The sequence below is a fragment of the Lontra canadensis genome, unplaced genomic scaffold, assembly GCF_010015895.1.
Source record: "Lontra canadensis isolate GAN:19392208 unplaced genomic scaffold, GSC_riverotter_1.0 scaffold144, whole genome shotgun sequence".
NCBI lineage: Eukaryota > Metazoa > Chordata > Mammalia > Carnivora > Mustelidae > Lontra > Lontra canadensis.
The window spans coordinates 997,716-1,012,053 of NW_022631138.1; the positions used below are offsets into that span (position 1 = coordinate 997,716).

The 14,338-nt window shown below is 39.4% G+C and overlaps 1 protein-coding gene across 1 annotated transcript in view; it reads right to left on the reverse strand.

Annotated features, from left to right (window-relative positions):
• Positions 1–83: 83 nt before the first annotated feature.
• The window catches only part of BUB1 (BUB1 mitotic checkpoint serine/threonine kinase), a 43,219-nt gene continuing 28,964 nt past the window's right edge, over positions 84–14,338 (reverse strand). The window contains exons 18-25 of the mRNA XM_032843859.1: positions 13,158–13,396; positions 11,884–12,027; positions 3,700–3,815; positions 3,222–3,383; positions 2,875–3,032; positions 2,604–2,778; positions 1,979–2,085; positions 84–403 (exon numbers count right to left, since the gene is read on the reverse strand). Coding sequence (XP_032699750.1) covers positions 208–403; positions 1,979–2,085; positions 2,604–2,778; positions 2,875–3,032; positions 3,222–3,383; positions 3,700–3,815; positions 11,884–12,027; positions 13,158–13,396 — 1,297 coding nt within the window. The 3' untranslated portion in view covers positions 84–207. The remainder of the gene's footprint in view (positions 404–1,978; positions 2,086–2,603; positions 2,779–2,874; positions 3,033–3,221; positions 3,384–3,699; positions 3,816–11,883; positions 12,028–13,157; positions 13,397–14,338) is intronic.

The following is a 14,338-nucleotide window of genomic DNA, read 5'->3' on the forward strand; positions in this document are numbered from 1 at the left end:
CAAGAGGTGCCCCATCACCTGCAATGTGGGGGTGCCTTACTAGGTTGTACACTTTGATGAAATATTTATAATAACCAAGTCACCTAGATATATTTTGTGGACTTTATTTTTAAGAAACATTTACATAAACAAGAAATATGGAAAGCCTCAAGGATCAGAGTGAGCAGGCCAGCATTTACAAAGTGATTTTTAAGGAATGTCCGTATTTTATTTTCGAGAACGCTTATATTCTAAGAGTAGTACGATTAGCCTATTACGTAGGGTCTTAATCTTGTTTGTATAGTGTTGTTGAAATATTTTCTTCAGTTTTTGTCTTAACAAATCCAAAGACGGAAGATGATGACAATCGGGAATATTCAACATTATGTGAAAGAACTCACTCCACATGTCCAGATGAGGCAGCCTGGAGACACAATGCATAAAATACCAGGTAAACTGTAGTGTCCAACACACCGGGGAACCTCACTCCTGCCTCTGGCTTCCACGCGCTTGGACAGCTGAACAGAACTTCACCTACACACAACCCAATGCATCAAGCACCGGGATGTTGGATCTCTTACAAGTAAGAGGAACCAAAGATCCAACTAAATGTCTTAGACACACTTTACTCCAAAACAGGACTTAAGCAGTCTTAGTGTAGTGATAGGTCTATAGTGGAAGAACTTTCTCTTTTATTTATTTTTTAGAAAATCAATCAGTTTTTGGCTAGATTTACATCCCATAGCGTCAGCATCTGAGAAGCTGGCTGAGTGGTTCTGACGAGCCCAACGGCATACGTGTTGGGACCAGGGAGACAGGCTGGACTAGGGCTCAGGACAGAGCTCAGGGTCAGAGTTCCAGCTCCTGGGAGCATGAGAATGAACTGCAAAACCCCATGGCATAGAGATAAGGCACCGGGGCCAGAGCAGAACACAACTAAATTCAGCCCATTACTCTCAGGCCTGCTGAGGGCACTGGTGGTCAGAGGCAGAAGCCTTCAGAACAACTCTCTGGTCCTTTGATGAGGAGCAAGAGAAGGAATAAATTATTTGCTAAATTTGATGACTCATGAGGCAGAATAAATCATAGCTGTTCTAAGTTTTCCTTCAGGGCCTGAATCTAATCTTATTTTTATACTGATGCTACATTTTGTAAAATTACTGCCAACAGCTTTTTTTTGGGGGGGGGTTGTGGTGGGTAGGTGTGTACATGAGGGGTCGGGGGAGTCCCAGCTTAAATTTCCTCAAGATATAAACATGTAAAACTCCATTAGGCTTTTTGGATACTAAAGGTGAGTGTATGCTTCTACATATGTTAAAAAAAGTTAACAAAAGTATAAGTGATACCATGAACATGCATGTAGCAAACACACACCACCAATAGCTCACTCACGTGCCATAGAGTTAAGAGCCATATGTGTTGATAGGAAGAGTTCTAGGCTAGTCATTAATTTTCACTACCATCTTATAGATGAGAAAACAGTCTTACAAAAACTAGAGTCACATAGGGATGGGCCTTAAAATCTTGCCCTGGGACAGCCAGTTGCTCTGTCACGTTACTTTACAATCAACAAGGCACATTCTTTCTCATACATGATTTTCTTCGCTTCTTAGAAGACACTTCTTAGGACAGTATGTGCAGCACGATTCCCATTTATAAAGGCAAGAAAACAAGTAAAAATCGATGGTTCAGTGAGAACAGGTGATTTCTCTGAAGGGTAAGGAGAAACTGTTGCTTGTGTACGGAGACCCGCCCCTCCGCCCACTTCTGCTGGGTCTGGGTGGGTGTCGGCTGCCCCCACTCCCGGAAAGCTGCAGTTGCCCAGCTGTGTGACTCGCTGGCTGTGCGACTTGCTGGCTGTGCGACTCGCTGGCTGTGCTATGTCTACCCCAAGACAGGGGGGTTTCCAGGCCGTGACCGAGACCCCGTTTTCTACCAGACGGAACCCAGCATTCTGCTGTGTATGCCCTCCCACTGCTGCTCCAACACCAATTCTCACCTCCTAAAAAGACCTTCTGGCTTCCAGACACCTCCTTCATTTCTCACTTTCATGTAAGTGCCGAAAAGCATGCAGTACACTGTTGCAGCAACTCCGAAGTAATCAATCTATAAAGAAAATCTAGGCATCCGTGACTAGAACAGTAACTTAGGCATCAGCATGGGAGGAGGTCTCTGCTTCGGCAGCTGGTAAATTATTACAGGATTTTACTTTTAAGTCATTTTTGGGAAGCCATTTGTTCAGGGACTCACTGGTACACCCAGCTGAATGTCTGTCTGGGCTTTGCTGGAGGCAGCCCCTTTAAAGTGGTTCTTCCGGAGCTACCATGTCCTTCTCAAGTCCTCCATTTTGCTGCCCAGGGGCAAACACAGCACTCCAACCCCTCTTGCACATGGACAGCTTAGAAGTCCTCTCCCTCCCTCCCCTGGACCTGGTGGTTGGCCTCCACCTGCACCCAGAAGCCTCTAGCTGTGGGGTGTGTCCATCACTGAAAACAACACTTGAGTATGGTCTTAAGTCCAAGGACAGATGATGAGACAGGGTCAAGCTAATGAGATCCCCAAGTTCCTTTTAAAAATATAGCCAGCAAAACAAACGGTTTTCAAAGCTCTCCTGAGCCCCATACCTGGTAGCTCCACGGCTTGTTGCTGAGCATCTCGACGCACTGAAAACCAGAGGTCTCACACTTGGCTGTAAACGTAGTTCCTTTCGGAAAAAGTTTCATGTCTATACTCTGACCCAGGTCAATCAGCACCAAGCCAGCAGATACGTCATCGTCATCACCGTCCTGTTCCAAAAATCTGTATTGACACAAACAAGGGCCAGGCAGCATGAGCACAAATAAGGAAAGGCTGCGAGGGACACAGTAAGAACTGCGTACAAAGTGCAACACTTGCCTGTTTCCCAGTATGAAATTGTCGGGCTTAATGTCTCCGTGAATAATTTCACAGTCGTGCACTTGCTGAATCATGCAGAGCATTCTGATCGCGAAGGACAGGACCAGAGCTTGCGGCATCACTTTTTCTGGGGTGTTTTTATAGAGGTTAATAGCATTCTAGAAAGAACACAGAGGGGAATCCTGAACTGGTCGCCCAGGATGGAGGAGCTCTCGAGTCAAGAGCTTTGCTCTCACCCCTCACCCACCACTCCAATAGAAGCTCCAACTACGGAAGGTACATGCCAAGTACCAGCCAACGATGGCCTTCAAGCTCCTGTTCGCATCATCATGAATGAATACACTTACTAGCAACGTGCCGTAGCTGTAGAGATCGCCTACTAATACACTGCCGTTCTGGAAGAAGTGGGCAGAATAGAATTTGATGAACATGTGTCGCATGCTTGGCTTCAGTCTCTCCATCAGCTGGGTCCCGATGTAGAACTCCCAGGGGGTGGCGGGCTTCTGGACCTGCAAATCAGGTGTGTGACATTCACATCCAGCCTCACATTCTGGAAAACGACAGAAAGCAACTTCCACCCCAATAAAGAATGTGGGGTAGAAAGTGATGACAAGCTAGGGACTGTTGCTCAAGTATGCGACTTGCTGTGAGATCATTTCTGTGGCAAGGCCCTTCTAAATCCTTGCCATATGGCTTTTGTTTCTTAATTGTGGACTACAGACCTCAGTGAAATCACCATTGTCTTGAAAAAGAAAAAAGAGGCTGATGAACTCGGGTTCTAAAATTCATTTCTATACTATACAATGAAGCCCTCAGATTATTTACCTTTAAAACGAATTTCTGTTTATTTTTGGTATCATTCACCTCTCCATGGGTAACTTCATAGACCTGGGCAAAGGCCCCTTCTCCAAGAAGGTGATCGACATAGACCAGCAAGGAACCTGGAAGACAAATGAGTCAAAATGAAAAAAAAAAGGGCTGAAAACATTATTTCTGGTAAATTTTGTATTTGTAGAATTTTCTTGGTGTCCACTTGCTTTAATAAATACAAATGGATATAGCTCCCTCCGGAGATATTTTCCTTCTTAAATGAGTTAAACACCTGCTAAAAACAGCTCCCCTTGGTAAATGATGGGCCAGGGGAACGGAAGCAGCACTGCTGGGTGCCAGGCCTGCCGCTGATTGGCAGGAACGGGGCAGACATCCTCTCTTCACCAACAGTCTCATACCAAAGGCATAATGCCTGCGCTGTCTACTTGCCAAGACTGTTCTGATGTTCGAAAGCACACACAAAGATCCTCTGTAAAGTGCTGCACCAAGCTCTACCGTATGCCTTTGGAAACCTCAAGTATTTTACACCTGGATAAAAAGGGCAAAGTATAATCGCACCAATATTTTTAGTAGAATAATTACAATTTTTTATTCATGTAAAAATTTTATTTTAGAAGAGTTTTCAATTGGGGTGCCTGGGTGGCTCAGTCCTTAAGTGGCTGCCTTGGACTGAGGTCATGTTCCCAGGGTCCTGGGTTCAAGCCCCACATTGGGCTCCCTGCTTGGCAGGAAGCCCTGTTCTCCCTCTCCCACTCCCCCTGCTTGTGTTCCCTCTTTCGTGGTGTCTCTGTCAAATAAATAATAATAATAAAAAAGAATAGTTTTCAATCTACTGAAGAGCTACAAAGGCAGTAGAGTTTCTGTTTGCTCTGCACCCAGTTTTCTTTACTATTAGCATTTAATAACCATGTTGCCTTTGTCGCAAAGATAGAACACACAATGGTAGGTTCCTAAACCCACCCTTTACCAGGATTTCACTAGTTTTTCCTCAATGTTTCAGGACAAATCCATCAAGTCTCCTTGGTCTCCTCCACTAAACTGTAACAGTTTCAAACTTTTCTTTAGGTGACCATGAGAGTTCCAAGGAGTATTAGATCAGTTGTAGAATATCCTTCAAACTCAACTTGTCCTGCTATTTTTAGTAACAGTGGCGTGCTTGGTTTGGGGAGAAAGACCACTAATATCAAGTTGTAACAGATTTTAAGTAATTAAAAAAAAAATCCACGTGTTCAAAATCAAGTTTAAAAAAAGTAGACTTCTGGTTTCTAGTTTGGCACGTTAAAGAGATTGGAAGTCATCTCTCCACCCCCACAGTAAAAAAGACAAAACAAAACAAACTGAAAATCAACAAGTCTTCAAAGATCCACTAAAGAACTGAAGTCAAAGGGCAAACTGCCGCCTCTGAAACTGGGGAGACAGACCCGTGGATACAGAGGGGACAGACCCGTGGATACAGAGAATCACAGCTTGCCAGGTAGAAGCCCAGGAGCAGAAGCCACCACTGGAGCCAGTACCAGGGGGATTATGACACAACTAACACCTCAGATCTCATTTAAGGACAAGTCTGAAGGGAAACCCAAAGCTAACAGGGGAGACAGAAATAAGGGCATGAATGGAAGGTTTAGCTTCTACATTGAAAAGAAATAATAAACAAAGCCTAATCTCAAGCCAGATAAATCTTACAGTAGAGGCCTATTTTATCTTAGTTCCTTTTACCCAGTGGATCAGGTCTGGCTTCTAACAAAAATGACAAAGCATACTGAAAGACAAAAAACACAGCTTGAAGACATAAAGCAAGTATCAGAGCAGACACAGATATAGCAAAGGTTTTGGAATTATAAGACCAGGAATTTTTTTTTTAATTATGATTAATATGCTAAGGGTTGTAATAAGAAAAGGATAAAATGCAAGAACAGATGGGAAGTGTAGGCAGACAAATAGAAACTCTGAGAAGGAATCAAAAGGAAGTGCTAGGAAAAAACTCCACTATGACAGAAACGAAGATGTTCTTTGGTGACCTCTGCAAGAGGCTGTATATGGCTGGGAAAAGAATTGTCAGCTTGTAGAATGTCAACAGAAACTTCCAAAACTGATCTGCAAAGAGGAAAAAAAAAATTTAAAATATAGAAAAGAATGTTCAAGAGTTGGGGGACAATTACAATAGGTGTGACATATATGTAATGGGAATATCAGAAGGCAGAAGAAAACGAGAAAGGAATAGAAAAAATATTTAGAGTAATAATAGTTGGGAAATTTCCAAAATTAATGACAGACACTAAATCAAGGATCTAAGAACCTCAGAAAACACAAGGCAGGAAAAATAGCCAAAAATCTACACCCAGGCAAGCTGTATTCAAATTGCAGAAAATCAGACAAGAAAAAAATATCGAAAGGTGCCAGGATAAAACCACTTACCTATAGAGAAGCAAGAAGAAGAATGACATTGACTTCTCTGGAAACCACACAAACAAGAAGAGAATGGAGTAAGTGTTAAAAGGAAAAACCACCATGCAAAAATTCTGTATCCAGTGAAATTATCCCTTCAAAAGTGAAGAAATAAAGACTTGCTTACACAAAGATTAAGGGAATCTGTCATCAGTAACCCTGACTTGCAAGAACTGTTAAAAGAAGTTCTTCAGAGAGATGGACGAAGAGATAGACAAGAAACTCAGATCAGAAGAGTGCAGGAAAAAGTAATAAATATAAAATCTTTTCTTATTCTTAATTGATCTAACAGATAACTGTTCTAAACAATAATTGCTACAATTTAAGTATAGCTTAGGATAAGTGAAATGGGTGACAGGACGGTTATAAGGGATAGGAGGGAAGAATGGGTAATATTCTCTTATAAGGTACCTGGCATCCCCCGTAAAGTGTTACAGTGTTTTTTGAAGGTGGACCTGGATTCATTCTAAATGTACACTGCGAACTCTGGGGCAACTACGAAAAACAGTAGAAAATGAGGTATAACTGAAATGCTAACAGGGAAAATGAAATAATAGACACACTCAATTAACACCAGAGAAGACAGAGTCAACCTGGATGGGCCTGGAGGAGATCATGCTGAGTGAAATTAGCCAAGCAGAGAGAGTCAGTTATCATAGGGTTTTGCTTATTTGAGGAGCATAAGGAATAACACGGAGGACATGGGGAGATGGAGAGGAGAGGGAGTTGGGGGAAATCGGAGGGGGAGAGGAATAATGAGAGACTGTGGACTCTGAGAAACAAACTGAGGGTTTTGGAGGGGAGGGAGAGGGAGGTTGGGTGAGCCTGGTGGTAGGTATTATGGAGGGCATCTCTCTTTTGTCAAATAAATTTTAAAAAAATCTTAAAAAGAAAAAAAGGAAGAAAGAGGAGAAGAAAATAAAGGAAACAAAGAACAAGGGCAATGAATAGAAAATAGTAATAAATATAGTAGACACTAATCCAGCTCTATTGGTAATCTTTCCAAATATCAGTAGACTAAATATACCAATGAAAACGGAAACTATCATGGTAGATAAAAATACAAGACCCAGCTATATGTTGTCTATGAGAAAAACACCTTAAATATAAAGACATACATAGATGAAAAGTAAAGGGAGGAAGTAAAATGGAGGAAGATATGACATGTTAAGATTAATAAACAGAAAGCTGGAATAGCTATACTAATTTCAGACAGAGCAGACATCAGAGCAAGGAAAATTATCAGGCATAAAAAGGGGCATTAGGTAATGACAAAGGATCAATTTTCCAAAAAGGCATAACAATCCTTAATGTATATGACCTCACAACAGAGCATCAAAGTACTGAGGCAAAAATTGATAGAACTGCAAGAACAGATGAATGCACCATTCTAGTTGGAGACTGCTAACACCCTTTTATCAGTAATTGACAGACCCAACAGGCAAAAAATCAGTAAGGGCTTGACTGACTTGAACAGCAGCACTAAGCAACTGGATCTAATTAACATTTATAATTCATTTAATTCATTTAACAACAGCAGACTATACATTCTTTTGAAGCTCACTTGGTGAGTGTTCCATAACACTCACCAAGCCAGACCATTCTGGGCCATAAAACACACATTTACTGAATTAAAAAAACAAAACAAAAACAAAGAAATCATGAAAAGTATGTACTCCAACCACAGTGGAATTAAACTAGTAATCAATAACAGAAAAGATAGCTGGAAAACCCCCAAACACTTGGAGATTAAACAACACATGTTAAAATAACACATAAATCAAAGAAGAAATCTTAGGAGAAATTTTAAAATATTTTGAACAAGAAGAAAATGAAAACACAATTTATTAAAATTGTGGGGTACCTCAAAAGCAGTGCTTAGGGGGAAATTTATAGGATTAAATGCATATGTTAGAAAGAAGATCTAAAATCAATAATTTTAGTTTCCACCTTAGGAAACTAGAAAAAGAACAAATTAAATCCAAAGTAAGCAGAAGAAAAAAATAATCAGAGCAGGCAAAACAAAACAAAACAAAAAAAGAAAAAAAGAAAAAATTGCCCAATTAAGACCAAAAATACTAGAGCACATATCAGTGAAACTGAAAACAGAACATCAACAGAGAATATCAATGAAACAAAAAGTTCACTCTTTGAAAAAGATCAATAAAACCCCAAAGTTCCTACCAGGCGACCTAAGAAAAAAAGGGAAAGGACATAAAATACTAGTATCAGAAATGAAAGAGAGGACATTACTATAGATCCCATGAATTAAAAATATAATAAGGGAATACTATGAACAACTCTGTGCCCACAAATTTGATTACCTACATGAAACAGACCAATTCCTTGAAAGACATCCTCTACCAAAATTCACATAGGAATATGAGACAAGAAATCAAATCATTAATAGCTTTCCTAAACAGAAAGCACCACAACCAGATGGGTCCACTGGTGAATTCTACCAAATATTCAAGGAAGAAATTATACCAATTCTCCACAATCTCTTTCAGAGGATAGAAGCAGAATGAATACTTCCCAACCCCTTCTATGAGGCCAGCATTACCCTAATACCAAAAACCAGACAGATAATACTACAAGAAAACTACAGAGCAGTATCTCTTATTAACATAGATCTAAAAATCCTCAACCAAATATTAGCAAATAAAATCCAAAACAAGTATAAAAAAATTATTTACCACGACCAACTGGGATTTAGTCCAGGTATGCAAGCCTGGTTCAACATTCAAAAATCAATGAATCTGTCACATGAAAGACTAAAAAGAAAAATCATATGATCTTATCCTATGAAACAGAAAAAATGTTTGATAAAATCCAACACCCATTCATGATAACTTTCTGCAAACTAGGAATAGAGGAAAACTTTCTCAACTTGATAAAGAACATCTACAAAAAACTTATAGCTAACATTATACTTAATGGGGGGCAGGGAAACTAGATAAATGTTTTCTCACTAAGATTGGGAACAAGGCAAGAATTTCTCCTCTCACCACTCCTAATCAACATTGTACTGGAAGTCCTGCCTAATGCAATAAAATGAAAAAATGAAATAAAAGGTATACAGATTGGGAAGGAAGACATAAAATAGTCCTTGTACATAGAAGACAGCATGGTCTAGCCAGAAAATGCCAAAGAATCAACAACAAAACCCTCCTGAATTAATACATGATTATAGCAAGGTTGCAGGATACAAGGTCAATATATAAGTCAAATGCTTTCCCATGTACCAGAAATTAGTAAGTGCAATTTGAAATTTAAAAAACACAATACCACTTACGTTAGCATCCTCCAAAATGAAATAACTTGGGTATAAATCTAATAAAATACGTGTAAGAACTATAAAAGGAAAACTATAAAACTTTGATTTTAAAAAATCAAAGAAGATCTAAATACAGATATTCCATGTATATGGAGAAGAAGGCACAATATTGTCAAGATGTCATGTTTTCCCAACTTGGTCTATAGATTCAATGGAATTCCAATCAAAATCCCTGCAAGTTATCTTGTGGTTATTGACAAACTGATTTTAAAGGTAATGTGGAAAGGTAAAAGGCACAAGTTGGAAGACTGACATTACCCATTACCAAGACTTACTATCAAAGCTACTGTAATCAGTACAGTGTGATATAGGTAAATAGATCAATGGGACAGAAAAGCCCAGAAACAGAGCCAAGCAAATACAGTCAACTGATCATTGACAAAGGAGCAAAGACAATTCAGTTATGAATGGATAGCCTTTTCAATAAATGCTGATGGAACAGGTGGACATCAACATGCAAAAATGGATCTAGACACAGAACTTACACCTTTCAGGAAAGGTTAACTCGAAATGGATCATATACATGAATGTAAAACATGAAACTATAAAATCTCTAAAAGGTAACAGAATAGCTAGGGGACATCAGGTTTGCAGATGATGTCTTACACACAACACCAAAACATGATCCATGGAAGAAATAAATTGCTCAAAATTTAAAAACTTCTGTTCTGCAAAAGACACAGTTAATTGAATGAAAAGACAAGCCAAAGACCGAGTTACTATCTTTTCAAAACATTTACCGGATAAAAGTTATCCAAAATACACAACAAACTCTTGAAATTCAATTAGGAAAACAGGGGAAAAAAATTCAGAATTAAGAAATCAATCAACCTGATTTTTAAAAAATGGGCAAGAGATCTGAATATATATTTCACCAAAAAAGATACACAGATGGCAAATAAAGATGAAAAAAGTGTGTATCATTCTATGTAATTAGGGAATTGCAAATGAAAAACAATAATGAAATACCATTACACATCTATTACAGCGGCCAAAACCCAAATTGCTGACAACAGCAGATGATGGTGAGGATATGGAGTAACAGAGCTCGCCTTCATTGCTGGTGGGAATACAAAATGGTATGAACCCCGCTTGGAGGCAGTTTGGCGGTTTCTTACAGAAGTAAACATATGCTCCCCTGTTTCAGCAATCACAATATCCTTGATATTTATCCAAATGACTTGAAAACTTCTGTCCACACAAAAACTGCATAGGAGTCTTACAAAACTTGGAAGCAACCAAGATGTCCTCCAATAGGTGAATAGATGAACTGTGGTACATGCGCACAATGGAGTATTTCCCAGCGATGGTAAAGATAGAGCTTTCAAGTCATGAAAAGACCTGGAGGAATCTTAAATGTGTATTGCTGAGTGAAAGAAGCCAATGTGAAAAGCTTGCATATTGTGTCATTACAACTATCTGACATTCTGGAAAAGGCAAAACTGTGGAGACAGGAGTAAAAGGATTAGTGCTTGTCAGGGTTTTAGGTAGAGGGCAGGCCTGATGAGTAGATGGAACACAAGGGAATTGGGGGGCAGGGAAACTACTCTTTAGGATTCTGTAATGATGGGTGCCAGTCATTATAGATGTGTCAAATCCCACAGACCGTACAACACAAAGAATGAACTTGAATGTAAACTGTGGACTTTAGTTAATAATAATGTATTAACGTTAGTTCATCAACTATAACAAATGTACCACACTAATGCAAGCTGTCAATAGGAGAAGCTGTGTGTGTGTCTTTGTGTGTGCACGCGTGCGTGCGTGTGTGTGTAAATTATCTCGCAAGAAGTCTTGTTTCCATTGTTATTCACATCCACCCCGTTAACCATTTTTCTGTTTTGAGTATGCTTCAAGGGTTCTCTAGAAATAGCATTGAATATGAGCATATGTTATCTTCCCCCTTTTAAGAAATATAAGGCAGCATATAATACTAGTGTGCCCATAACAACATGTTTTGGACATCATTCCCTATCAGTACAGAGCAAGCTATATTTTACTGTAGAGGTATCCCTTTATTTATTTAAGCAGTCCCCCAAAGACACCTGTGTTGTTTCCAATCTACTGTTTTTACATGCACATATGTCATTTTGAATGTATGCAAGCGTATCTGCAGGAAATTCTTAAAAATGGATGTCTAAAACTATGCATTTTTTACTTTGATAGATATTACCAACTTGTCCTTTATAAGTAATAGTGACAATAGGAATCAAAATCCGACAGTCATGGCTTAACAAAATGTTTTCAGCTTAGTACTAAAGATAATCTATAATTCTTTATTTGAGGGAGGTGGGGTACATGGGTGGTACCAGAAGAAGAATCACATATGCATAAATTACCGTTGACTTCCTGTATAGAAGCAAGAGTTAAAAATTTTTTACCCATATAGTCCTTACCCAGTTGAAACTCAGTCTTGGGCTTGATGGCTGGAAGTTTACACTGCCATTCATAAGTATTTGGATAGGATCTCACCGGCTTAGAAAGCCCAGATAAAAGTTTGAGAATCAACGTATCATCCCATGGATTCTCAACAGTCAAGCCTTAAAAGAAATGGGAACATAAAAAAGAAAATGAACACAGTACCCAAGAATTTTCCCAAAGAAGCTACAGATAAAACTAGTAGAGACATTCATTAAATAAGATTTAAAAGCCTTATCTTTAAAAGAGCATTGATTCAAATAATAACCATTTACAAAAATCAAAATGGCTAGTTATACACAGTTCATTGTTATTTTAGATCAACAAATTTAGATCAATATTTAGTTGTGACAAAGGAAATGAACCCCAAAAGCATCTGTTTCACTTGCCTGGAACTGCTAGATTCTGCCTTTAACATAATTATGTCTTAAAGGCCGACCTGGATATCAGTTAGTTCTAACATCTCCCACTTGTATCTACAAAATACAAGGACTTTCAATACTTAAATTATCTATGAGGAATTTGCATGCATGAGAGGTACTTTGGGTTCACAAAAAAGAAATCATTTCTAAAAAAGAATAAAGTTTCTGCTCAGTTTAGCATGCTATAACAATTATTTTAGTGGTAGTTATCAAAGACTAATCCAGCATGATTAACATTTACGTAGTGTTAAGTGTATGTAGGACCCTGTTCTGAATAGTTTATGTTTAATAATCTACTTGGTCCTTATAAGACGACTCTGAAGTAGGACCATCACCCCCCCCCATAGAAAAGGAACGAGAGCCACAGAGAACTGAAATGATTTTGGCCATGATCACATGACTGCCTAAAGTGGAGCTAGGATTAGAACCTCGTCAGTCTTCAGAGTCTGTATTCTAAACCATGATGCAAGACTACCTAAGACTGTTTCTGTGTAACTAGGGGAAAGGAGTTAAGCCCTGAGCTGCTTACTTGGCTGGAAAATGGGGGTACCTCTCTTAAATTCAACGCCTGCCATAGGAGGCCCTCCAGTTCTAACTCCCTCCTCCAATGGTAGTGATTCTGATACTTTCTCAAATTAAAACAAATTAATTTGCCCTTCCACTGCTCTATGTTGTGCCACACTGTGATCTAGTTTGCAAGTTTTGTCTGAACTTGTATTCTACTCAATGACATTCAAGTCCCTGCTCTTTGAGCTTCTTCCACAAAACAGCTTCTACCAGGCTATTGTCCTGATTCAGGGACACAATTAAGACTGAACATCTGTTCGTACTTGAAGCATTGACATTCTCAAGTGAACTAGTCTGCGTCCATTCTGCTTGGTGCCTGGCACCGGCGCCGGGTGGCTCTTCCGCGACGGTGAGGTTAGTGTCTGTGAGTTTACAAGCCTCGAGGCTCTGTGCCACCTCACTGGCCAGCACACCACCTGCTGCAGGCTGGCTCCCACGGAGCAAGGATGCTGAAGATATGTCTGCAGGGAATGCTGGTTCTGGGCTTTTCTCTTGAATTGAGCTGGATGTGTTAAAGGGATAGACAAGAGGAGACAAAACCCATGATTACAAGTCTATTGGATGTGATCACATGAAAAAGTCCCACAAAAGTTTCCTTTTCATTCTATAAATGACATTTCAAAACTGCCTTACAAAGAGTTGATCAAAGCATTTTCTTCAGACAAACAAATACATGCAAATACCTAGCCAGTACAGTATGAATAGAGACAAAATCAAAGACATGGTAACACAGTCATTAAACAGGCAAGCTAACACAATGGATATCCTTTGATGGGAAACATGGGGATGGGTGGGTTTATTTCCCCAAGATGTCACCAAGCTGGGAATCAGGACTGAATATTGAACTCTGTTCCAAAACAGCTTCTTGTATAGCACTGAAACAGATAGAAAATGTCATAATCCAGCACCTAACAGTTTCTTTCTCTATACATACATACATAGTTGATCTGTATTACTCAGGGATCCTATATTTGTGAATTTGCCTATGTGCTAAAACTCATTCATGATCCCTAAATCAATTTTCATGGCGCTTCTGCAGACACTCAGGATGGTGAGAACACGTCACCCAACATACACTCCCGGAGATGGAATAAGGCGATGCTCTGCGTTCTTGTGTCAGCTCACACACTGTAAACCAGTGTCCTTTCACAGTATGTTTAGTAATATATTTTTCTGTGTTTTTGTGATTTTGCTGTTTAAGACGTCCCTCTAAGTGCAGTGCTAAAATGTCTAGTGTTCCTAAGGTTGAGAAGGCCGCGATGTGTCTTACAGAGAAAATATGTATTAGATAAGCGGCATTCAGGTATGAGTTATAGTGCTGTTGGCCCTGAGTTCAATGCTAATGAATCAACCATAATTTATTAAATTAAGGTCTCTAAACAAAAAGTTGTGAACAGAGGCTCACAGGAACCAAACTAGGAACGATGGTTCAGTGTTGGGTAAT